Genomic DNA, 26723 nt, shown 5'->3' on the forward strand with positions numbered 1-26723 from the left:
AGCTCGAACACTATCAAACCTCCTTAAATACGCTGGAAACACAGATGGACCTTCGTATTGCAGAATTAGAGCATAGGGAAGAGGAAATAAAGCTGAAGGTGGACGATCTTGAAAATAGAGAACGTCGTAACAACATACGTGTTCACGGCATTCCTGAAAAAGAAGGAGAAACTGATCTTGACCTGAAACAATCCATTCACAACATCCTGAAACTCCTCTTTAAGGATGACCTGGTAGACGAACCCAAAATCGACCGCATCCACAGAGCAGGAGGCAGGGCAGGAGGCCCGCGTTCGGTCCTAGTCAGATTTCATAACTACGTTGATAGGGCCCGCATCTTGGAAAAAGCTAGAAATGCCCCGCCACTCACCATCGGTGACGCGACTGTCTCTCTTTATCAGGACTTATCATCCCTCACGCTTGCCCTGAGGAGAAAATGTATCCCAATTACGAGGATGCTGAAAGACAAGGGAAGCAGATATCGATGGGGGTACCCGTTCTCTCTCACCTTCGAGTGGCAAGACGATAAAGCTCGCTTCGGAGAAGGAAATTACAGACTGCACAGCTGACCTCCTGGGCGACCACGTAGGGGAGCCCTCCCAGGGGGATCCAAATATAAAGGAAGCTGAATGGCGCATCAAGGGTCCCCGTCGGAGGCGTATTCAGGGTTCCAGGAAATTTCGGAGGATGAATGACTCGCGTGACATGGAGCACTAACTTGGACAGGGGTTGTGTGTGCTCAATTGCTGGAAAAAATGGCTTCTTCAGATGGGCGCTTTTCCCCGATCACTCCATTTGGGACCCCGCCCGGGGCCGCGCGAAACCAGGTCGGGGTGTCGACTGGGGTGATATTTGCTCATTGAGGATCATGGTTGCATACGTCTTCCTCAAGGCGCTCCTAGACTGCAATATGTCAACCTACCTATGTGCATTGAGCACTCGATTCTGTTTGCACGGTGAACTTGGTGAAGGATATGAGGTAATATCCATGCAGCATAGACATTCTGGGGGGAGTCGATAGTACCATTTCGAAGCTGCGATTTACTCAGGTTTTTGTATGATTTGTCTGTTGGGGGCTCACTGTTATGTTTGCTTGTAGTGGGATGGGACTGCTTGTTCTTGCGGTCCCCACTGATGGTCCGAGTTCGACTGGGTGAGGTTAACCCAGGCGGATCATAAAGAAGATGGGAGGGGGTGGGGGGGGTGGGGCGGGTGGGCAATATTTCATCGAGCACAACTCAGACTTGAAGGGAGAAATAGCACAATACCCATGAATGTGAGGGCTCCACACACGGCGATGGCACCGACGCAGGCGCACTCGAGGTGCATATACACGTACATGACCTAAAATGACACACACACTCTCCACGGATACGATACGTATCTGCACGCTTAATGTTAAGGGGCTGAACTCCCCCACCAAGAGATCTATGGTGGCCAGGGAATTTAAGAGATCGAAGATCGACATTCTCTTTCTTCAGGAAACGAGATATCGGAAGGGTGAGGAGAGAATGATCCCATCACGGGAGGTTGGGCCCACCTTCTGGAGCTCGGGCACCTTGAAGAAAGCGGGAGTGGGAATCATAATCAGCAAAAGCCTGCGGAGCACAATTATGGAGACATGGACAGATCAGGAGGGGAGGGCTCTCATAGTCATTGCTAACATAAGGGGCACGATAGTCACCCTCGCTACGCTCTACGCACCTAACCAGGGGCAAAACAGATTTCTGCATAGAATCAGTGAAAAGGTCTTTGGAATGGCCAGAGGACACACGGTCCTCGGCGGGGATTTTAATATATGGATGGACAGCTCCTTAGACAGACAATCGAAAGCAGACGCAGCAGACCCACCCGGTACCCCAAACGAGGCAAGCATCAAACTGTCCCTTGACCTCTTTGGCCTCACTGATTCCTGGCGTCACTTACACCCGTTGGAGAGAGGCTTCACCTTCCATTCCCTCCCCCATGACACGCTTACGCGCATTGATTACATTTTTCTCTCAGAGCATCTCTTGCGTATAATGCAGGCAGCTAGTATACAAACCTCCGCATGGACGGACCACGATATGGTGATGGTGGATATACCCTGGCACGATCTAACCCCACGAAACTCCAAATGGAGATGTAATGATTCTTTATGGGCCGATTTGGTCTTCAGAGAAAATCTTGAGACTGAAATCAAACAGTTTTTCCTTACCAATGATACGGGGGAGGTGGGGAAGACACACGTTTGGGAGGCCGCCAAAGCGATGCTGAGGGGAATACTAATAAAAGAGGGAGCCGATAAAAAACGTGAACGTGCCCTGGTGGAGACAGATATAAGGGAAAGGCTTGGGAGGGCCCAGGATATGGCACAGTCATCCCCATCCGAGAGGTCTGCACATATTGCCGAAGTCCCCCGTCTCAGGGAAGAGTTGAGAATACTCATTGCCGGTAAGACGGCCCAGACCCTGCAATATCTTAAGCAAAAGTACTATGAGAAGGGTGACAGGGCCGACGCTCTCTTGGCGGCCCGCCTCCGCGCGCAAAAAGCGGAGAGATGGGTTGAAACGATCGAGAGACTCGATGGCACTCTCACAGACACGGTAGTCACAGCCCCTGAGGACATACAGGAAGCATTTGCCTATTTTTACGAAGACCTATATACGTGTGACCCGCCCCCCCCCCCCCCCCGTAGGAAGTATAGACACATATCTGAAAGAATTACGGATCCCCACACTAACACCCACTGAAGCGGATTCGTTAGACATGCCTGTCCTTGAAGAAGAAGTCATAGAGGCCATCAAGAGGTTGAAAACAGGGAAAGCTCCAGGGGATGACGGATTTACACCTGGGTTCTATAAAACGTTCTCCCCCTTTATTGCTCCTTTTCTTACTTCACTGTTTAACCACATCTTTATCACAGGCCATGCACCTCCATCCTTTTCACAAGCCCTCCTCGCGGTCATTCCAAAAGAGGGCCGTGACCCCAGACACTGTAGCTCTTACCGCCCCATCTCCTTGCTTAATATCGATGCGAAGATTTACGCCAGAGTGATTGCAGCCCGGTTAGAGACATTCCTCCCCAGACTGATAAACTCCGACCAAGTTGGCTTCGTCCTTGGCAGACAGGGCGCGGATACAATGAGAAAAACGCTGCATTTAATCCATGAAGCGAAGGAGATGGAGGGAGACCCGTCCCTTCTGTCTCTGGATGCCGAGAAGGCCTTTGACCGGGTCTCCTGGGAATTCCTGGAGAGGGTACTGAGTTCATACGGGCTGGGACCACAGCTTTCCCGTGCCATTAAAGCACTCTATAGCTCCCCCGTGACGTCCGTCGCGGTGAACGGGGGATACTCTCGTTGGTTTCCCCTTGAGAGAGGCACAAGGCAAGGTTGCCCACTGTCAGCGATCCTATTTGTAATGTCTCTGGAACCACTGGCACAAAAACTGAGAAATGACACCAGAGTTAAGGGTATCACAGTGGGCGACCGGGAATATAAATTGGGCCTATATGCTGATGATATTTTGCTACATGTGACCGACCCCTTAGACTCGATCCCGGCAGCATTTAGTATTATTGAGGAATATGGAGCGCTTGCGGGACTGAAAATCAATACGGGCAAGTCTGTCCTCCTTCCAATAGATAGCCGCAGAGACGCGGATGCCGAGCGCTTCGCCCCCCTGGGAGTTAAGGTCAGCCTCACTACGCTCCGGTACCTGGGCATTAACGTCACCCGTGACCTTGGATCCCTGTATGAGGCCAACTTCCCCCCAATGTCCCTTGCTCTCCAGAAAGATGTCCAAAGGTGGTCCAAACTTACCATTTCGTGGCTAGGGCGTCTAAATGCTGTAAAAATGGTCCTGCTCCCTAAACTATTGTATCTATTTCAAATGCTCCCTATTAAAATGCCCCCAAACTGCTTTACAGACACAAGGAAATTGATATTAACCTTTCTATGGCAAGGCCAAAAGCCAAGAATCCCGAGATCCCTCCTTCAACTTAGAAAGGATAACGCTGGGGTGGGTCTCCCAGATATTGAGACATACTACAGAGCCACTCAGCTTAGGGTCCTTGTCCCACATTTCAGGCAGCAGTCAGAACCCCAGTGGATAGCGCTTGATAACTATCACCTCGTCCCTTTATTATGAGTGAATGGCTATGGGTGCCTGGACCACAACTACGTAACACTGTCAAATCCCACCCCATCATAGGCACGATATGGTCGATATGGAAACCAGGGAGGAAAATGGTGGGTGTCACTACATGGCCCGCCCCACTGGGGCATCTCTGGTCACCAGGGATCCGCGACGCTATTCCTGAGCCAGGGAGTTATGAAGCATGGTATCAGGCGGGGCTAGAAAGGGCAGGGTTAATGCGCCGCAATGACTCCTTTATTACCATTCAGGAGTTGCAGGAAGCCCTCGGCATAGGTAGCCTCTCGGTCTTCCTGTATCTTAGACTCAAGGGGGTAATGTCCAGACCCATATGGAAACAACAGTTACAAAGAGACCTCACACCGTTTGAAAAGATCCTTGATTTATGCACTAGCTCCAAAGGTTTGATCAGTGCTATGTACCTCGCACTCATTGAAATCGATATTAAACCCTCCTTGACACTCAAGGGCAAATGGGAAGCTGATATGGGCAGGCAAGTCTCCCCAAAACTATGGTTACAAATGTGCAGAAGAACGGCGAGATCTTCCCTATCGTGTCAATACAAATTACATGCTATCAAACTACTATACAGATGGCAATACGACCCTGCCCGGCTGGCCAAGATGTACCAGGGAGTAAGCCCGAATTGTTGGAGGGGATGTGGGAGGCGGGCCGATTATTGGCATATGTGGTGGGGATGCGCAAAGGTCCAACTCTATTGTTCAGAAGTCCTTAGCTGGATCAGGGACCTTGACGGGGAGGAAAGAGAGACGCATCCACTGCTCGTTTTGTTTTCCTTAACTGAGGACGGGGATAAGATAGTGGTGGCATGCAAAATGGTGCAGGGCCTATTGATGGCTGCTCGAGCATGCCTTACTATGACATGGAGGAGACCCACGCTCCCTAGCAAGAGTGAATGGCGAGCAGTCGCATTGAGCATCTACAGAATGGAGTGCCTGACTGCGGCATTGCATGGGGATCGTCCCACGGTAGAGAACACCTGGTCGGAGTTTCGCTCCGTATATGCTTTGTGAAATGTGTCTGACTCACGCTATATCTAAAGCTATTAAGGTTTAACGCTTGGATTGACTCGAGTACCTGTCTGTTGAATCAATGCGTGACTTTTATGCCCACTGCCATGACTGAAATGACGGTTTATTGGTGTTGTTTAATGCTCTCTCTAATTTCGGGTCTGATATCATGTGCGGGGGGTGGGAATTAGGGGTGGGATATGTTCGGAAACAATGGTTTGGTTTTCTTCAGGTATGCGAAATAAGTGATTGTTATACTACTTACATGCTCGCTTTCTTTGTAACCAAGAGATGTAAGCTGCATTTATGTGACTGCCAAGCCTTTAAAAATCAATAAAAGTGAAATTTAAAAAAAAAGTCACTTCTTGGTGCAGTTAAATGAGTCAGCAAAAGTATCATCTAATGGTAAATAGACTTTGAAGCTCTAAGAAATAAACAATTACCTCTCTCTCAGTGGCATGAAAGACGGACAAAACTAAGCAAGTAATAAATGACAGACAAGTGCCATCTTCCTCCCTCTCCTTACTCTATACCAATTATTTTGGGACACTCAAAACTAAACATATGGGTGGTGAAAGCCTAGCATGTTTAAGAACAAGAGAGGCTAGAAAGACGGGTATGCACAAGAAATCTGCACTTACTGCAATAGGGACAACGCATTCTGCTCTGTGTCAGGCTGACAAGTACAGCATGCATTGGCAAAGCCAACAGGTCTGGTTTTGCCATTGTAGAGGATTTGTCTTTTTTGTGCAGTTCTACACAAAATAATCTTTGCCTCGGCATTGCAAAGCCAGACCTATTGGTTTTATAAATGCTCCTTATAATGGAGGCAGGATGAATTACGAACATTGGTAAAGGTTTAACAATCTTCCTTGGCCACATTTGTTAACCACATGAAACGTTGCAGCCATAGTGATTAGCAATAGCATCATGGATTACATCAAATATAACCAACAAATTGTAATACAACACAACACAGCGCACTTGGCAGCATGGTAACAAACCAGGCTCTTAAAAGCAACATTCAACAACTCTCTCCACCAAGTTAAACAGATCAACTCACTGTTGAACGCCACTAAAACAGATTCATGCAACAGCTGATTGGCAAAGCTGGAGCTCCCAATTTCAAGACCTTAAATCAATACAAGGCCATTCTTGTAATGGTGCAACCCATAATGAGCAGGTAGTGAGCAAATGCAAATAGCGAGTGTCCACTCAAAGTCTCATCCTGTGAGCCAAGGCAATTCCACTTATAATTGAGCCCCTCTCACCTGTACTGGCTGTGGTATTTGCTCCGTTAAATCCACCTTTTCAGCATAAGCTTGAAGCAGTGCAAGTATATCTTTGAATTTAACAGCTTCTTGTAGGTCAAAAAGCCTCAAAAGAGGCGTTCCACTGCCCCTTTTCGTAAACTTCCAGTGCACGTACTTGGAATTGATGAAGTCTTTCCGGAAAGTCCTGAGATTGAACAGATTCAAAGCATATTGTTGACACAGTTATTTAAAACAGTTCTTTCACAATAAGGAGCTTGTGCACGATCAAAACATAAATACCTGCAGCACTTGTAACCAGAATCTATTCAAATATTAAAAACACACACACACACACACACACATGCACGGACAATGACTGTAGTCAAGGTTTTCAACTTTTTGAATAAAAAAATACCAGCCATATGTGTTTATTATCAGCTTCTGGAAGCACCTGACACTGGAACTGCAATATTAATTGATATGATATGGCATTTATAACGCACCTATACACATACTTTAAGGTGTGAAATTGGTGATCATTGCCTTTTATTCACCTTTGCAGTGGAATTTTTATTTTGAGAAAGCAGAAGTAATGTGGATAGGTCTAGAGTACTCTTTTAGGGATTTCCTAATTATATCTCATGTGTCAGGTTTTTGCTTGGAGTGTGAAAAGGGACCAGCTTAAAATACTATCCATCTTACAACCCTAGCTGTTGTAATGCTTCTTGACTCAGAATTAGAAATTCTTTTGAAAATCAGCACCTGCAATGTCTACTGAATGGAGAGTGCTGGTTTTGAATTTCTTTCAGCCAGTCAATTGTAGTTATTCAAGGATCAAATATCCCATAAAAACTAGGCACAAATGTGATCAAAGCAGAATAAAAAAAAAAAAATTCCCAAATTCATCTCAAAACAGGATACAGCACGACAAAATCCCCTGAATACACATCAACAATTCTAAAATGTCCCTTATTTCTAATACAGAAAGCACTTTTTATGTTTCTGGATAAAGCTCAAGCCATGGGCAGGGAATTGGCCCATAAAGGATATATAAACGTAGGAGGGCATTGTTGAAAACCATATTTTGTTTCCCATTTGTCTTGAGACTACCATATGATTAAGAGGTCTCTGGGACTTCAAAAGTTTATGGAACCACCATCTGAGCGCAATATTTTGGAAGTGCAATAAAGGTATCAAAACTATGATTTTGCTTGATTTTACAGCCAGACGAACAGCGCCAAACACTTTCTCGTGCAGAATTTGATATAAATACATCTTTCTAAAAGATACTTATTTAGGGCAAAAAATGACAACGTAAAATCAAGTCTATAAGGTTGTTCAGCAAAACGTACAGGCTTTCCTCTAACATGTAATCCTTCCATCTTTCCGGTACACCATTGAGTTTAAGCAAATTTAAAACCAGCATAAGTGTAAAAAATCAGTTGCTTTAAATGCATGGACAATTTCAATTTAGGTTGTACGAAGTACACTGGAACCAGTATTTCTAAATATAAAATAGTGGCTTTTAGCAACTCCCTATCAGGTCTATCGGTCATGTATAAATCAATGTCTTCTTCTAGACGCCGATTAAGGTCTTGTACCCCTTAAATTTAAAGTGATTGAAGTTGTTATATTGGCCAACACATTTTCTACTGCCATCACCCAAGCTACTCTTATATGTGCTTTCACTAGATATAATGTAATAAAAAATATTTTTGATAATACAGCTTTCACACTGCTACAGTTGGATAAACAAAAACGTAGCACACACTGTAGGGAATCTTCCAAAAAGGGCATGCTTAGCTTGCTATGCAAAGCAAAATTTGAAGTGGTTTGTGGTTGGCCAATCAGCCTTTTACAAAAAGAGTTTGATAGACTTGTATGGAAATATATGAAAAAGATCAGGAAGCAAAACAAAACTTTACATTTACAAATTAACATGCAAAGTTTATCCTATGTAAAGCATCTGAAAAAGAGTCGGTAGCCCTTTCACAATAAATTAATTTGTCCAAAGTATCTGACAAGGCCCCAAATCAATCTTTCCAGTTACAAGAAAATATCCAGTAACGTTTTGTTAAATGGAAAAACAGACAATCGGTTTACAGAAAAGTAAAAATCAAATCGTGAATGTATTCCTTTAGTTTATGTCCTTACAAGACTAAGAATCAGTATTAGAAAATTAGAAAATTAAATCTATATCGTAAAAAAGTAAATATTTCACAGGAGATTGATTCAGAGAAAAGGTTATTTTGTGATGTTTAAAGTGACAATTACTTTAAAGGCTGCATTTGTGAATAAAATCAGCATAAAATCAGCAAACTTGCATTTTCCTAACCATCATTGTTTTCAGAGACATGCCTAGGCAATAAAAACGAAGGCTGCCCATTTACAGCTTTCATCTCCAACAGGTCTAGTGCAAAAACTCCTTACTAATACATACTAATATGCTCTGGGAAGTGACCTGCAGCAATCTGCTCCACATCTAATTAAATCTTTAAATCAGCTATGTCTTTCCAAGGTGATGCGATTCACACCTTCAAAGTCTTGGAGTCTGGCTAAAGTGACAGAAAGTGGCTCTAGTCTTTCAAGGAGGCAGCTATATGAACATTTAGCTATGATAAACTAAACCTCAAAGAACTTGTGCCATGGCAACCAGCCTTCTCAGCAGGCATAAATGACCAGCTCTGTGCTATGAAGGAACTGACACCATATGATTGTTAACAGCCAGGAAATGGAGATGTCCTTTCAAATTATGATGTATTCTATGAGCTGTAAAGAATACACAATTCACTTGTTAAAAATGACATTATGGAATCACAGGTTTCCAATCACAGGTAGACATTCAGACGTATGGACACATCCCCTTGTTTGCCTTTTGACGCTAGGCAAGTCCTTCTTAGATAGTGACAATTAAGAGGAGCTGCTCTCTCTTTGAGGCAACAGCTGTTAGCCCCTTTCTCTTTCTCTTAGGCAACAGTAGTTAGCCCTTCTATACCTATTTCTTTTTCTTTATTATTTTTATTTCTTTTTCCCATTTAATGAAACGTTGTTGGCTCTGTGCAGCACGCTGGGAGTAAGGTGGCTGCCCCGGGGGGTGTTTTTTCAAATCTAAGACCCTTTCCTTAAGACTCTATCGTAAGGTTTCCACTCTGGTTGAGGATCGCCGCTAGAAGGCTGCTTTATTCAGTTTCTTTTATTCAATCTATTTGAAAAAAGAATTATAATCTACATTAATGATTATACCTCTCATTCCTTATTTTTTGACTTACTTGGGTTGTCCTTATCTTTCAGCCTTTATCATATTCCACCTTTATGCATTAGAGAGCGTTTTGGCTAAATTCCTCTTGAAGAAATAGTCCATTTTGTGTATCTATGAGCTTGGGTTAGACTGAGGCAATGCCTAGTCCTCTTTCTATCTCCTTTATGATTGAAGGAGCAGTCGCGCGATTGGCAGATTAGAATGCAAGTTCCCCTTTAAAAGGAAGCAGGCAGTAAACCTAATGTCCAGTTCGGAACAGGTGACTGCCGCGGTTCAGTTTCTCTGCCGTTTTTCGTGTGTTCCTGAGTAGGCGAGGCCCTTGTTTTTGAAGCCAGAATTCAAGGTAAGCTAACCTAGGACCCCTTCTTACATACGAATTCTGATGCTAAACAAAGAGCTAAGTCTATTGACGATCCTTTTTCTTCTTTCCCACCACCTTCCCTTTTTTTAGTCAAATACTGGTGGGTGAATTTGACAGCGGGGAAGCAAGTGTGTCCCAACGCGCTAGAACACTTTTTGAAGGTGAAATGACTTTTTTCATGTAAAAATCTACACTAGCACATGAAAGACTTAAAGCACCCTTTCTCAGACAATTCTGATGTTAAGCAAATGGAAATGGAATTATGGGATATGTAGTTTCACACATTAGAAATAAGTCCATTGACTATTCTTCCTTCTCTTCCCTCCTCTTTCTCTTGGTAGTTATTTACTGTTGAGCGAATTCGGTAGCAGGGAAGCAAGTGTGCCCCAGTTCGGTAGAAACTTATTGAAGGTAAAATGACTTTTTTCCTATGCAAAAATCCACACTAGCACTGGAAAGACCAAAGGCACAACGGTACTATACCATTCTTGTTAATCAGATACGGTACAACACCGTTTTTTGCTAACTAGAGACACACTATGCTTCAGCTAACATTTATCTATTTTATACTATTATATTCACAGGAATTGTATTTAGTGGAACACTTTGCCTTTGAGGTGGAGCTATAAATATTGCACTCGCTTACTGAACGCTAGTGGAAAGACACAGTGGGAAACCACGGGAATTGAAACTTTTTGCATTTTCTAAATGGACGTTTAAAGGTACAAATGAGATTGCTTTGATTTACAGATCTTTAACCCTGGCCCTCTGTATGGTGCACCCTTTGGGGGCTTATAATTGCTTGAACTGAAAGGAATGTACAGTAAGGGGGTTTTCTTGGTTTCTATTTGAAGACAGTTGGGGACTTAGTGGCCCAAGTTTAACTATGGTAATTCATTTACCCCTGTTTTTTTGCATTAGGAGGTTAACTAACCCTCAGCATCTTGGGTCTGAGTTTATAACAAAATTGAAGTTTGCTCCCCATTTATGAAATAACAGTAGCATACTGAGGGAGCTCAGCGATTGTGTTTTTTTAACAATGTTGTTTGTCTATGTTTTTAAGCATTATTTAATGTTTTAAATCATGGTGGTGGTGTTGTTTTATATGTTGTAGCACTGATAAAGCTTTTGAACAAGTCTACTAATCCCGAAGAAGACGTTGACCAATGGTTTTGTAAAATCTGGCCAATTGATATCAAGTCGAAACTATACAAAAGGAAATCCAATGATGAGAGGAATACTACTAGAATAATCTTGGATACTTATAGTTGATACATAATGGTGGACTGTCAAAGTAGGAATATTACTACTGTAAAAGTTATTTAGAATGTCTCTATACAAACTAGATTTCATTGTGAAGATGAACGGTAGAATGGTGTGTTAGTGATATACACAGAGGAGAAATGTTTACACAAAAATGCACTATTTGCACAAAAAACTTTTTTTCACAAAAATGTATGTTGATTGGAAATGAATTGTTGTCTTATAATTGTTCAACAATTATGTATTTTATGAAATTGCAACAGAATAAAATTATATATTTTTAATAAGAACACACTCTCTGGTCCTCAGCATGCGCTTTCTGAAACACATTGATTGAATTTTTCAGCACATAGGGCATCCTCTCTGTTTAGTATATAGTTGTGAATACCTTTTGACAGGAAGGTCTTAGAAAGTAACTTTAAAAATGGTGAAAAGCTCCATCAGTTGAATGTAAACAATATTTTTTTGATATGTGTTTAAATATGCAAATTAGGTGAATGTGGACACTTTTGTGAAGAAACGGCATTTGTACCAGTAATGCATATATCCTAGCATCCATGCTGGCCAGGCCGTTACTCTGAGATGGAAAAATATTGTATCATAATGTAAAATAGTAAAATCTGAAACTCACACATCACATATCGTGCCTTAGAGGAGGATTGCATGAATGTATTCACCAGAGTGACAACAATTTGAGGAACAGATTAGGAACATGATCTATCAGAAAATTACAATTGTTTAATGTGTAGATCTCCAAGATTACATCATATCAGATGTTCGGGAAACTGAGTTTGGAAGTTACTCCCAAGACTGCCATCTTCATAAATATGCCCAATGTGGACATATAGGGATGGTTTAGTGTGATGTCACTTTTGGAACATTATCCAATTACATGCACTGACCAATTAGATTACAGAAAATACAGACACATAAAAGGGAGTGGTTTCTGATTTATACAAGTCCACACCCATAGATTCTGGGGACACACTCGCTCATTGACTAACTGAATGGCTGACTGATGGATGGGAAGAAGGAAAGAAAGAAAGGAGAATTGGCAACAACAGAAAGGATAATGGAATAGATTGTTTTCCTTTGTACCCATTGTGGACTATTAGGAGAGCACTGCGAGTGAGGCCGACCTGCAATTTATACCCCAGGCCTTCTTCTGTGGAAGACATGTCAGACAGGCCCAGTACGGAAGAGGCAAACCAGCTTGTGGATGGAAGCGGAGACCATCTTGCTGATTGATGCCCAGCTGTTACTAGAGGGGGAGAATAGAACCTTTCCTTAAGAGGGGCCCGCCCGTCCCTGAGACAGACAAAGGAAACTCCTATGGAAGTATAATATTAAGGGGACTACTGCTGAGGGGAGCAATACTCTAAAGAGGAATAGATCAAACCCCAGCCCTTTTAATTTTTGAAAGTACTGAGGGGGAGTGGGTATATAAATTCACTGTACATTCTACATTCTGAAAGATTAGTAAGTATTTCAGAAGTGTATGTGCTACAGGAATTATAGATTTTATTGAATAGGTCCTACAGTGTACAGAAGAAGTTTTCTGGAAGCCAAAGGGATATCTCACTGTACATACCTAGAAAAATAAGGTAATTAAAGTAATTTCCTGGTTACATCACCAATCAGAATCATATTAATGGTGCTGATCCACTCAAAGAAAAAGAAAAGGGGGGAAATAAGTTTAACTGCCACATATTTTTCCACCTTTAATTTGTCTATTGAAAAAGTCAAAAGTACATTTTCACACACTAATTAAATAGAAAAAACACTGAAGGGAATCCAGAAAGCATTCAAGCCAAACATACATTTTCCTCTTTGCAAGCAATTTACATGCTGTAGGAGTGTTAAGTAGCCTAACCTTAATATTGAGTTGCTAAAATGCTGTTTGAGATGCTGAAATGTCTATTGGGTAGAGGAGAAGTGTTTATGTCTATTCCAAATAAGAAGTAGAAAGATTTATATAGCGAAGGATGTTCTGATTTCATTTTGGTTTTTTACATTAAAAGCTTTATCTTGGATCCACATATATTTTTCATCCCATGATGGATGTGCACTCATGGTAAAGATGGTGATGTTTGAGTTACAGAATTCTTTATTCCTGTAAATGTAGCATTGACAATTAAGGTGACTAGTGCATTGATCATTCTTCATGGGAGTCACCATTACATTTCACAATTTGTTTATATTTAAATTGATTTCATTATTATTAATAAAGTGACTTTATGTGCAGCCCTGTGTGTTTCTTGTGCCAAAAGAGGAAGGAGGATTAAGGGAATCAATATTGTTACATTGGGGATCCCAGGTTTATAAAAAGAAATGTATTACATAAATAAAAACTGTGCACCTGATTCGGGGTGGGTGGAAAATTACAATCCCGATTATAACACACCTAGACCCTACACCCATCCACTGTACGCCACATCTATACACTATGTACCTGGTACTAGCTAAACTACCACACCTGTGCACTTACACTAGCACTATTCTATACAATGTCTCCACTATATGGTATAACAGACACTACAAATAGTTTCAGCATACCAGCATAACCCACCCTACCAGTCCACACCATGCAACACAATATCTAGAAATGTTAGACTACAAGCACGTCTACCCAGAATATTTGATCCACTGATAAGATATGAGACCAAAACCATCCCATCTAAAACTGCCTATGGACCGCCACCTAAATCCAATCAGTTTAACGGTAATAGCCACAATCACCCACAGGTAAACAGAAACAGAACTCTTAGCCGGCCAGCCAATCCATTAAGCACTACCCTACCTTTGCCGGCTAAGACTATAACTAAACTCAAAGGAGCTCTAATAAATGCTAGATCGCTAGTTGCCCATGCTATAGAAATATCGGAAATCATCTCTACTGAAGATTACGACTTCTTAGCCATCACGGAATCTTGGCTCCACGAAGCTTTAGGCCCAGCACTATCCTTAGCCATCCCGAACGACTATACCATCCTCAGAGTGGATAGATGTGAAGCCAGAGGTGGTGGCCTAGCCATTATCGCCAAAATTAAGCACTGTATGAGAATAGCCCCGTCACGTTGATTCATGTGAAATTATGTCAATCAAAATCCCCACAGCCAACTCTCAAACGCTTAACATCCACCTTATATATAGACCCTAGCCCCCATTAATACTTTCATAGAAGATCTTTCTACTATTCTATCAGAAAATCTTAAAGATTCGTCCCAAACACTTCTGCTAGGTGATTTCAATATAGGCTTCAACGAGACCAAGGACCTACAAGCCACCGCCGCCACCAATATTCTGACAGAATTAGGCTTCACCGAAAGAGTGAATGAGCCTACCCACAACAAAGGCAGAATTCTAGATTGGATCGCTGATCATAACTGCAATATATCCACCCCTACTATTTCACCCCAAATTTGGACAGACCACTTCCTAATATCCTTCACATTAGCCACTAAAACTCCCACCCCGCAGCTTCATCTTGCCCGACCCACACTTACCAGAAATAAAAAAACATGACACTGGACAAACTTCTCCCTGGTATTTTGCCTACCCTCAATGTACTACCTGACAACCTGGACCCCTGTCTCCTAGTTGAAGAACACAACAAAGTTATGAATAAAACACTTGATAGCATTGCCCCACTGAGATTGAGAGATAGTAAACATAAAAGTCATCTCAACAACTGGTTCACCCCCCACCTAAAAAACACCAGACTACAAAAAAGAAAACCTAAAAGTCATCTCAACAACTGGTTCACCCCCACCTAAAAAACACCAGACTACAAAAATGAAAATGTGAAAATACATGGAAACTTCACCCTACTCCTGAAAACAAACTGAAATTAATCAACATGTCATCTCAAGATATAAGAAAGATTCTTTCAGCCAAACAGGAGACCTATAACAATAGAATCATACAAGCTAACCCCAGCATGAAAGAGCTATTTTCCATACTAAAAGAACTTGGAAACCATATAACTGCCCAAGATAACTGTCAAAGATAAAACATGGTGCTCGGATATCCAGCATGTGTCACGGATTTCCCCCTTTCTCACCTGAGTTCGATCCTTGCAGGAATTCTTGGAAGGAGCCTTCTTGCGTACGGATTGGGTTTTGTACAAGACCGCGCGAGCCTCTTCTGGTTCCAGCGTGCGTTCAGCGTCCAGGGGTACTCGGAGTCTCCGGGAAGTCCAGGAAACGAGGGAGGTTTACTCAGAGGCAGTACACAAGTTCCGGGAATCAAGGCAGAGTAAGGAGGGAGGAAGGGAAGAGGGGGAAATCGAGGGTCCGGGAACCAGGAAACAAGAGATTAGTTACAGCGAACTACGGACCACATGTCTAGCCACTGTAAGAGGTAGCATTGAGAGGCGCGGGGCCGCGAGGGCGTGGTCTCTTTGTAGAATGAGCTACGTCTGACGTGGAGGCTGGTGGAGAGCGTACCACGTTAGACGGCCATGTTGGAAGTACCAAGGAGTGCAAGCCCCATTGTGACAGAGACCAGGAAGTCCAAAAGGAACGCCTTCTATGGATCATGACAGCATGCCTCCTCCGAACACCTGTCCCACCAGGTTTGCCCGGGTGTATGAGATGATATCTTCTGAGCAATCGAGGGGTATTCAGATTTGAAAATGGTTCCCATGTTCTTTCGCTAGGTGGATATCCTTTCCACTCAACCAGGTATTGAAGTTAACCTCGTTTATACCTGGAGTCACATATTCTGGATACTTCATATTCCAGCTGGTCATCCACAACCACGGGGTTGGGTCTGAAGGACTTCCGGGAGGACTGGATGTAAGGTTTTAATAAAGAAGTATGAAAAACTGGATGAATCTTCTTCCAGGAGTCTGGCAATTTGAGCCGGAATGTCACTGGGTTTATAATTTCCTTTATGGAAAAAGGGCCATAGTACCGGGGAGCCAGTTTGTTTGGGTGTAAATGTCGAGGCAGTAGTTTCGAGGACAGCCAGACCTTATCACTGACTGCATAAGAAGGTCCTGGTCTTCTTTTGGAGTCTGCATAACGCTTGGTGTGAGTTTGGGCCTTTTCCAAGTGTTCTTTGGCTTCCTTGTGTACGTTGATGAGTTTCAATCCAGGAGTGGACTGTTGGTACTGATGTGGGAGAACGGAAGGTAGAACCGAAGGGTGGAATCCTTGGCAGGAAAAAAAAGGGCTGGTCTTGACTGCCGAGTGATCAAAATTGTTGTAGGCGAATTCAGCCACAGGTTTTAAGAGTGACCAGTCGTCCTGTACCTTGGTGGCGAAACAACCAAGGTATTGCTCCAGGGTCTATTTCACACGTTCGGTAGCTCCGTTAGTCTGTGGATGATAACCTGAAGAGAGGGCACGTTGGATTCCTAGAATACGGCATAAGTGTTTCCAGAATTGAGAGATGTATTGAGGTCCCCTGTCTGATATGATCTTGGAAGGGAGGCCATAAAGTCGAAATATGTGTTCCAGGAAGATGCCAGCGAGTTCTGAGGAAGATGCCAATTTGTACAATGGTGTAAAATGAGCCATGTGGGTGAATAAATCAATAGTGACCATGGTAGTCGTGTAACCTCTGGATGGTGGTAATTCCACAATAAAGTCCGTAGCGATGAATTCCCAGGGCCTAGATGGTAGCGTAGGTTGAAGTAGGAGACCTGCCGGTTTCTTGTTATCATGCTTGTTATGATTGCAGACTGCACATGCTTGAATGTACCGTTGAACATCAATTTTCATTTTAGGCTACCAAATTGTCTTTGTATGAGACGGAGGGTGTTGGTGACGCCACGATGTCCGGAGTGAAGGGTATCGTGACAGGGGTTAATAATCCGTTGTTGTAGTATCTGTGTGGGAATGACCAGGCCATTATCCTTAAACAGGTACCCGTCTCTTGTTCTAAGATTCCACCGATTCTTCCCCGTAAATTCCTTCCAGATCTCAGAGGACTGGGTTTGTATCAGAATGTCTTCCAGGAGACTGATTGCTTGGGCTACAAAAATTGTGTGGGGAAACATCTTTGGGAAGCACCAATCTTCAAGAGTTTCGTAGTCGGGATAAGGCGTCAGCAATTATGTTCTGTGATCCGGCGACATGACGGATGTGGAACTGGTACTGGGCAAAGAAGAAGGCCCAACGGGCTTGACGACTATTCCTACATTCCAAAGATTGTAGAACTTGAAGATTTCGATGGTCCGTACGGACCTGAACAGGATGTTTAGCTCCCAGAAGTAGATGACGCCATTCTGTGAAGGCTTGACGGATGGCTAACAGCTCCTTTCCCAAGACGGAATAATGAGTCTTGCTGGGAGTCAGGGTTCATGAAAGGTAAGCAATGGGATGTTCTAATTTGTCCTCAAATTCCTGTTTTAGCACTGCTCCTATGGCATAGTTAGAGGCATCCGTCTCCACTAGAAATGGTCGATTAATATCAGGTTGAGCTAGGATGGGGGCTTGAGTAAACTCTGCTTTTAATCGTTGGAATGCCTTATCTTGAGCTGATGTCCAGAGAAAGGGAGTATCTTTCTTCAACAATGCAATGATCGGTTGAACTATCCCAGAAAAGGAAGGTATGAATTTCCGGTAAAAGTTGGCAAGCCCCAGGAAGGATTGAATCTGTTTCACGGTAGTGGGAACAGGCCAAGATAGTATGGCTTTTACCTTTGAGTGGTCCATTCCAATTCCTTCTGGACTAAGGACAAATCCTAGATAGTGAACAGTAGAGACATGAAAAAGGCATTTCTCGGGTTTAGCTAGGAGTTTGTGTTCACTTATCCGTTGTAAGACTGCCTTAACATGTTCTTCATGCTTTAGCTGGTCCTTGGAGTAAATCAAGATATCGTCCAGGTAAACTATGACGAAGAGGAACAGCATGCCAGAAAACACCCGATCCATGAAACGTTGGAAGACCACTGGGGCATTAGCGAGTCCGAAGGGCATGACCAGGTATTCAAAGTGACCAAAGGGTGTTCTAAAGGCTGTTTTCCATTCGTCTCCTTCCCAAATACAGATCAGATGGTAGGCACCCCCGGGATCCAATTTTGTGAATACTACAGCTCCTCTCACTGCTTCCAGGATATCTGAGATTAAGGGCAATGGGTAGCGGTCCTTGAGGGTGCATTGATTGAATCCACGATAATCAAGACAAGGCCTAAGCTCTTTAGTGTCTTTCTTGGGAACAAAAACAACGAAGCTCCAGCTGGAGATTTGGATGGTCTTATGGTGCCATTTTCAAGGTTGGTATCCAAGTATTCTCGCAAGGGCCCTTTTTTCTGGTTCGGATAAAATGAACATCCTTCCAAAGGGAATCATTGCTGAAGGTTCTGTATCAATAGCGCAGTCTTCAGGTCTGTGAGGGGGTAGGGCCTGGATTATAGCAGTTGAAAACACAACAGCGTATTCCTGATAGGCCTTAGGAACCTGTATGATATTTGAAACCATGAATGGGCCTTGCTGGTCTGTTGGCGTGCCTTTGGAAGATGCCGAGGAGGAATCCACAGGAATAGACAGTGAGATATGCAATGCTCAGAACCAAGAAACAAGGATCCTGCTGCCCAGTTGATATATGGGTTGGGCTTCCGTAACCAGGGCATACCCAGTACCATTGGGTAATGAGCTGACTTTATGATGTCAAATTTGATCACCTCTTGATGATGGTTTATCGAGAGTTGGATCGCTTTGGTCTGTAAGGTTATGGGTCTTGAAGAAAGAGGTCTTCCGTCGATCGCCTCCACAGGTTGCATGATGCCTCGAGTTTCATATGGAATGTGGTGGCTAAAGACCCAATCTTGATCTATGAATATCCCCATTGCCCCACAATCCACCAAGGCCAAAATGGGGTAGTTCTCATTCTTGGATGGCGATAGAAAGGCCTGTAGAATCACTAGGTTGTTCTGTCCAGGAGAGTTGAAGGATGGAATAGATGTGAAGCAAACATCTCTCTCCCCCGAAGCCTTGCTCCACCGAAGATCGGGAGCTGGCGTTTCCCGAACACCGTGGAGGGGCTAGAGGACACTCTCTAACTAGATGTTTATCCGAAGCACAATACATACATAACCCCGTGTGGATCCTTCGCATCCTTTCTTGCGGGGATATGGGTCCACGGAAAGCCCCTAATTGCATGGGTTCTGGATCGTTATCAGAGGCAGGAGTAGGGTCAGACTTCCAGGAGGTCTCAATGGAAACCTTCTGAAAGGGCATCTTGGTTTTCTTCTTCTCTGCCTTCCTTTCCTGGATACGAAAGTCTATCTGCATAGCGAGATCCATAAGGGCCTGGAATGAACTTGGGCGAGCCACTCTGGCTAGTTCATCTTTGATGTCTTCATTTAGCCCCCTTCGGAAAAGAATAAAGCATGCTTCTTAGGACCAATCCGCTTCTTTAGCCAATTGTTTAAATCGTGTTACATACGTAAGCATGTCCTGGGGACCTTGCTGGAAATCAAGTAGACGTTCCTGGGCACTAAAGACCTGTTCTGGGCAGTCAAACATGGTTTTAAGGGCCTGTATAAATCGGTCGTAATCCTCCAGGAGGGCATCTCCAGAATTGACTAAAGGTGTGGCCCAGGTTAGTGCATTTCCGGACAGGTGTGAAATTATAAAGCCCACCTTAGCCCTGGGGGTAGAAAAGTAGTAGGGCTTAAAAGTAAAGTGGACTAAACAGGAGTCAAGGAATACACAAAGGGTTTTTGCAGACCCATCGTATTTATCTACAATGCCGCCCAGTAGTATGCTTTCCTTTGTAGCGGAATCACAGGACAAAACTAATTGTTTTAATGCAGCATTATCTGCTTTCAGATTCTGCACCTCGGTCGTTAATTCTTGCATGCAAAGCATGAGATCCTGAACGGCTGCCTCCATGTCCGATTCAACTTCGGTCGTTTGGCATCTCAATCTGTCACGGATTTCCCCCTTTCTCATCTGAGTTCGATCCTTGCAGGAATTCTTGGAAGGAGCCTTCTTGCGTACGGATTGGGTTTTGTACAAGCCCGCGCGAGCCTCTTCTGGTTCCAGCGTGCGTTCAGCGTTCAGGGGTACTCGGAGACTCCGGGAAGTCCAGGAAACGAGGGAGGTGTACTCGGAGGCGGTACACGAGATCCAGGAATCAAAGCAGAGTAAGGAGGGAGGAAGGGAAGAGGGGGAAATCGAGGGTCCGGCAACCAGGAAACAAGAGATTAGTTACAGCGAACTACGGACCACACGTCTAGCCACTGCAAGCGGTAGCGTTGAGATGCGTGGGGCCGCAGGGGCGTGGTCTCTTTGTAGAATGAGCTACGTCTGACGTGGAGGCTGGTGGAGAGCGTACCAACGAGTGCAAGCCCCATTGTGACAGAGACCAAGAAGTCCAAAAGGGACGCGTTCTATGGATCATGACAGCATGCGCTAGCCAACAAAGTCCTAAACCCCGAAAAGAAAATAGAATTAAAGAAAGCGTCACTTACTAACACTACTCTCCCCAACACTATAGCACCCACTAAAACTAATTCAATTAAACAATTCCACTTTACCAAAGTCTCAACGATAGAGGATGAGAAAGTCATCCTTGGACTCAAACCCTTAAACTGTAAAGGCGATCTTTGCCCTGCTCAATTGATCAAAGACACCGCCAGAGAACTCGCACCATTCATCACTAAGTTAATTAATGCCTCATTCAGGACCGGCACCATTCCTAACAACCTTAAGGAATCCTGGGAAATCCCACTCCTAAAAAAGCTAAATCTGGACCTGGCTATACCTACTAATTATAGACCGATTACAACCGTTCCATTTCTACTGAAGATCCTAGACAAAGTGGCATATATCCAAATACATGGGAAAATAATGCTAAAGAAGAAAAACCTTGTCCCTGGGAAATCCATTTCGATAAGGAGGAGATAAAGACCCTAATCTCGAGAGCAAGCTCTTCAAGAGCACCAGGACCTGATGGTTTATCAAATGCAGTGTTAAAAGAAGACCCAGAAAAATGTGCAACTTTCTGCGAAAGACTATTTAAGAGGATTGTGAAACAGGGTCAAATACCAAAATCATGGAAGTCGGCCATTATCGTCCCAATCTTCAAAAAAGGTAATAGGATGGACCCTAAAAACTATCGGCCAATTGCCCTGTTAGATTGTGTTGGGAAAATCTTTGCCACCCTCTTGTTAAAAAAATTGAAAATGTGGATCAAGGATTCAAATATATATGACAAAAGACAATCAGGCTTTGTTGAAAATGTGGGATGTAATTTAAATCTCCTAATTTTAGGACTGATGAAAAGAAGAGCCTATACAAACAAACAAAAACTGTATATAGCCAGCATTGATTTACGGCAAGCATTTGATAGCGTGAAAAGAAGCCGCCTTTGGGAAAAACTGGCCTCTAAAGGCTGCCCTACAGATCTCTTGAAAGCCATCAAAGAATTGTATGCCAAAACCGCAATGAGAGTTAAATTAGATCAAGGCGGTAACCTATCCAAGGAGATAAAAACAACAAAAGGCCTGAAACAAGGATGCCCGTTAGCAGCTACCTTGTTCTGCTTCTACATCGAAGACTTACAACACTGCTTCGGAAATAGCAGGACTTTTCCACCGAGATTAAACTACAGACCGGTCAACCATCTGCTCTATGCAGACGACTTGACAATCTTAGATCATACACAAATCGGTCTACAAAGAGCTTTAAATCAAGTTGAAAAATATATAAAAAACAATGATCTAGAAATAAATGCAGATAAAACCGAAATATTAATATTCGGTGATAAAAGATGAAAAAAGACTAAAAATGAAGAATGGAAAGTTAACGAAACCTGGATAAAATCATGTGACGAAATGAGATACTTGGGAATACAAGTAAGTGGAATAAAAAATGAAGAGCCCTGGAAAAGGATGTTAAAGGTAAAAACAGCTAACAGCCCAAGCTATAATTATCAATAAAAGATATGGTAAATTTTCCCTACGACCAGTGATAACATTTTACAGACTCAAAGTAATTCCGACATTGATATACGGAGCAGAAACCTGTATGAATATCCCAGAGAAGTTTTGGACTACGCTAGAAGGGTTGTTCTGGAAAAAAATCTTACCGATACCGAAAGCAACTCCAATGACGGTAATTCGACACGAACTGGGCCTGACATCGTTATATATACACATTCGCTATAATAAACTAATGTTGTATAGAAAAACAATGAATAATCTGATGCCGCCCGAATTTGAATTATTTGGGAAATCCTACAACTACGAAGAAAAAGTGGTAGAAGATTGGAAACGAGAAAATGAACAAACTCTGACAGAATTTGCCCTCAAATCCCAAACATTAGTAGAAAATCCAACAGCTATAAAAAGAGCACTTTGGGCTGAGGACTGGTCGAACACTGAAATGGAAAGAGCTTGGTCAAAAACCCACACACTCCTGAAATCCAACTGTGGAGCGATGACTATCATACCAGATTATTTGAGAAAGTTTCCGAATCCCAAACAAAGAGATCTGTTATTACGCTTCAGATTAAATACTTTGCAAAATAAAACAACAAAGGCAAGATACACTAAAGAAAAAATATGCACAAAGTGCAGATTGTGCAAAAGAAGTGAAGAATCATTGAACCACTTAGTGTTATTTTGTACAGAACTGAGAGATTTGCGAAATTTGTACTTAACTAGTAATATCACTTACTTATGTGGCCTAGATGCAGAGAAATGGTGGAGTAAAATTTACGCCTGCCAATCTCCAAAAATAAATTTTACAACTGTCAAATTTCTAGAAAACACCCTGAAAAGGCTAGACCATATCGATGAAGGATATGCATCGTAAATCGTGAACTGAATGGTTAAAAGGACGCACCGTGCAGTGTTGTTGTACATTTTATTGTACATTTTATTATGAATTAATAATTCAATTTTATTCTTATGATTTTTCTGAGAGACAAAACTTATTTTAAGTAACCAACTGAAAGTGAACGGCCTCTTAGATTTAGTTTAGCCTATCCTAGACTTTCTAGTTTTTCGTAAGTTGACCGTGGCCTTATATTTGCTCGATGTTGACTCATTGTGACAGATCTCTTTGTAAAATGAAAAGTTTTACTGATTGTGAAAGGTTTGTAATGAACCAAATACACTTAATAAAAAAATTAAAAAAAAATATATCCAAATACAGAACTTCTTAGAAAATAACCAACTATTAGGCTTACGTCAATCTGGATTCCGACCATTACATGCTACCGAAACTGCACTAATTGATCTTAAAACCCAAATAGATTAAGAGACAAGGGAAAACCCGCATTACTTCCCCAGCTAGACTTATCGGCGGCATTCGACTTTGTAGATCACAAAGTCTTATGCAGCCACTTGGACTCAGCTGCCCACTTCTCCAGTGAGGCAATAGCTTGGATACAACCATTCCTCAGCGACCGTACCATGAGAGCCTTCTCACTGTTCACAGCTGCTTACCCTATCCCCATCACATGTGGAGTGCCCCAGGGCTCATGTGTTTCACCAACACTATATAATATCTTCACCAAGCCCCTGTTTGAGGACTTGGACCATCTGGGTATCACCTACACTAACTATGCAGACGATACCCAGATCCTCCTCCCTCTCACCGGAGACTACAAAAGGGACCTAGTAATGGTGGACATAGTCTATAGCATCGTTTAGGCATGGATGGCCACCCACGGCCTCTGTCTGAACGATGACAAAACAGAGCTGCTCATCCTGGGCACTACACCCCTTCTTAACAGACTGGGAGCAAACTACTCATCATTCATTATTGATGACAACCCTATTCAAGTCGCCAAGGAAGTAAAAACTTTAGGTTTCTACTTAGACTCTACTCTATCATTTACTAAACAGTTAAACACCCTAGCCTCCACTACAGCATATACATGTAAACTAATTAGAGTGGGCAAACAATTCCTTTCCCCTAACAACTGCATTACCTTAGCCAGAGCTCTGGTTTTATCCAAACTAGATTACTGCAATGCCCTCTACATCGGAGCAAATAAATATATTATGAGCAAAATACAGATACAGCAAAACAATGCACGCAGAGCCGCACTAAACATCTCTAAGAGAGAACATATCTCAGAGACAAGAAGGAAGCATAAATGGCTATTCACTCATGAGAAAATTAGACTTAAGACTGCATCTCTCACACACAAAAGTCTTAACAAAAAAGCCCCACAATATCGAACAGATAGATTTTCTAGAATAGCTGCCACTACATGGACTAGACTAGCGGATACCAATTGCCTTCAGGTACCCCGCTTCAAACTGTCTACCATTGGAGGCTCCAGTTTCCTAGTCAAAGCAGCCCAAATGTGGAATGAGCTACCCACCACACTGAGAATGGAACAATCCTTCAAAAAATGTAGGCATAACCTGATCAAATGGCTAATAGAGATGGATGACAAATGATTGCACAAACTTGATCATGCCTGTATATGCTCATGGATCATGTATATATTGTCTTTACCTATTGTTAATTGTTAGATTTGATTTGCAACCACCTCTCTTTTGATACCTTGTAATGTTGTAACCATGCACTGTCTTTGTTACCCTGCATTTTTGTAACCATGCACCAAACTTAACGACTTCTTATTCTCCTGCGCCCTGTTACCCTTGGGTCTGGCGCGCATAATAAATACTAAACAAACAAACTTAACATCCTACACACTGGAAATTTCTTTTACAATTTAAACCAGATACTCCTGCTGTGAAAAAATGACTTCTGCCCCACAGAGGTGCAAGGATGAGTTGTGGTTATGAAGAGGGAGACCAAAGTGTGGCCCTCATGATCCCCACCCGACTCGCAGCTCGAAGGCAGAGAAAGGAGAGATGCACATCACTCCTGGGCCCTTCCTTGCCATTGTTGATGTAACGCAGATGTGAGAAACACTATTTGCTCAGAAGGCCACTGAAACCATATCCTACTGACAATATGCAGAAGATACAGTTGTCATCGATCGAACTAGCAGCCTAAGGGCTTTGGGTAGTTCAGGAGCTCACGCGGTACCAGCTGTGTTTGATTGACTGGTTTACTAAAGACCACTGGCTGCCCCGTGCTCAGATGCGGATAATTGAGGATTACAGCACGGGCGGTCACAGCGTTTGTTATATCTAAACTCTGATGTTCCATGAAGCGGGAGGAATGCTGCAATTATGCCTGGGCGGTGGCGGTGTACAGTAGCAGCAGCAGCCTTATCATTCTCCACAGAGGGTTTTATGAGGCTAGTCCCGGGCCGCGGCAGTGAGCAGTCTTGATTCTGCCTGCGATAAGGATTCAGCTCTCCGGCGCCTGAGTGCCATTGTGAGGCACTCAGGCATACAGATAAGTGGCTAGATAATGATTGTTTGGGCAGATTATTTGTATGCTCGTTAGGTTATGAGGAAATAACAGCCTGTATCCTGCGGGGGAGAGAAGTGCATATATACCCCTAGCATTAAGGAGTGCGTTTGGAGCATTCACTGTCTCTACACTGTTGATTTGGAATTATGAACTTTAGGAGATTCTCCCACGTGGTTCTAAGCAGATCGCACGTGGTTTAATTCGGTTACCTACTAAAACAGAACATGCTGAATAGGGGTGCTTCTTAGAAATGAGTCAGAAGAGCGCTGCTGAATGTTCTTTCATATTGTTTCTGTTGCTCCTCCAATGGGCCATGTGTACTGTCTTTTCATTACAGGGAGCTTCCCTTGTATGTGTCATTCCGCTTACAGGCTAATGTACATGTTCTCCTGGTGCATGTTATAACTGGTACTTTAGGCATACTGAGGCATTGTGTGTCCAAGAGTAAAAATCATGTTTCATGTACATTTATGTTTTGAGCAATCCTGAGTTAGTATGTGATATGAACAGGGGTGATATAATGTGGTAGGTTTGGTGATGCAGTGAGTGTTATTAGGTTATTCAGGTTAGGTATTGGACTGCAAGTTATCAATAGAGGCACCCCTTGATCCCTTAAGTTTTGACACACGTAGACCGAGGACTGACACACACACACGCACACACACACACACACTTTTCTAAGCGGAAACAGCAAGACACCAAGAATACGTACAACTAGCTTGCTCATGCTTAATTGTGACTAATATGGACGCCCATAAAGCAAAGCCATAGGTGCAATAAAGTGTATTGGAAAGGCAAGACAAACCTCAGGGAGAGGCTGACAGCCTGATACCGCTAAAAGTAGACTGACAAAGATTCCAGTGCAGACACAGTGCACATCCTCGGCAAGGATGAACAGAGACAGACAGTTTCCAGTTGACCAAGGCAATAAGACACCTGCAAAAAATATAGTCTAAAATCCTCATAATTACAAGCAGAAGATTTCAATTTCATGGTCCCTACACACATGACCAGGAAGACCAGGACAGAGCCTATTAATTTGTGGTTGACGGGGAAAGCTGTTCCCATCGAACCAAAGGTGGAAAGATACAATTACTACACAGGTTCAAAGCA

At 43.0% G+C, this 26723-nt stretch overlaps 1 protein-coding gene across 1 annotated transcript in view; it reads right to left on the reverse strand.

The window, feature by feature from the left end:
* LOC138581134 (arf-GAP with SH3 domain, ANK repeat and PH domain-containing protein 1-like) overlaps window positions 1-26723 on the reverse strand; it is a 1625721-nt gene that overhangs the window by 599489 nt on the left and 999509 nt on the right. Inside the window, exon 18 of the mRNA XM_069652230.1 lies at window positions 6440-6626. Within this exon, the coding sequence (XP_069508331.1) occupies window positions 6440-6626 (187 nt within the window). The remainder of the gene's footprint in view (window positions 1-6439; window positions 6627-26723) is intronic.

This window comes from Ambystoma mexicanum, chromosome 3p (genome assembly GCF_040938575.1).
Source record: "Ambystoma mexicanum isolate Mex_15411 chromosome 3p, UKY_AmexF1_1, whole genome shotgun sequence".
Lineage (NCBI taxonomy): Eukaryota > Metazoa > Chordata > Amphibia > Caudata > Ambystomatidae > Ambystoma > Ambystoma mexicanum.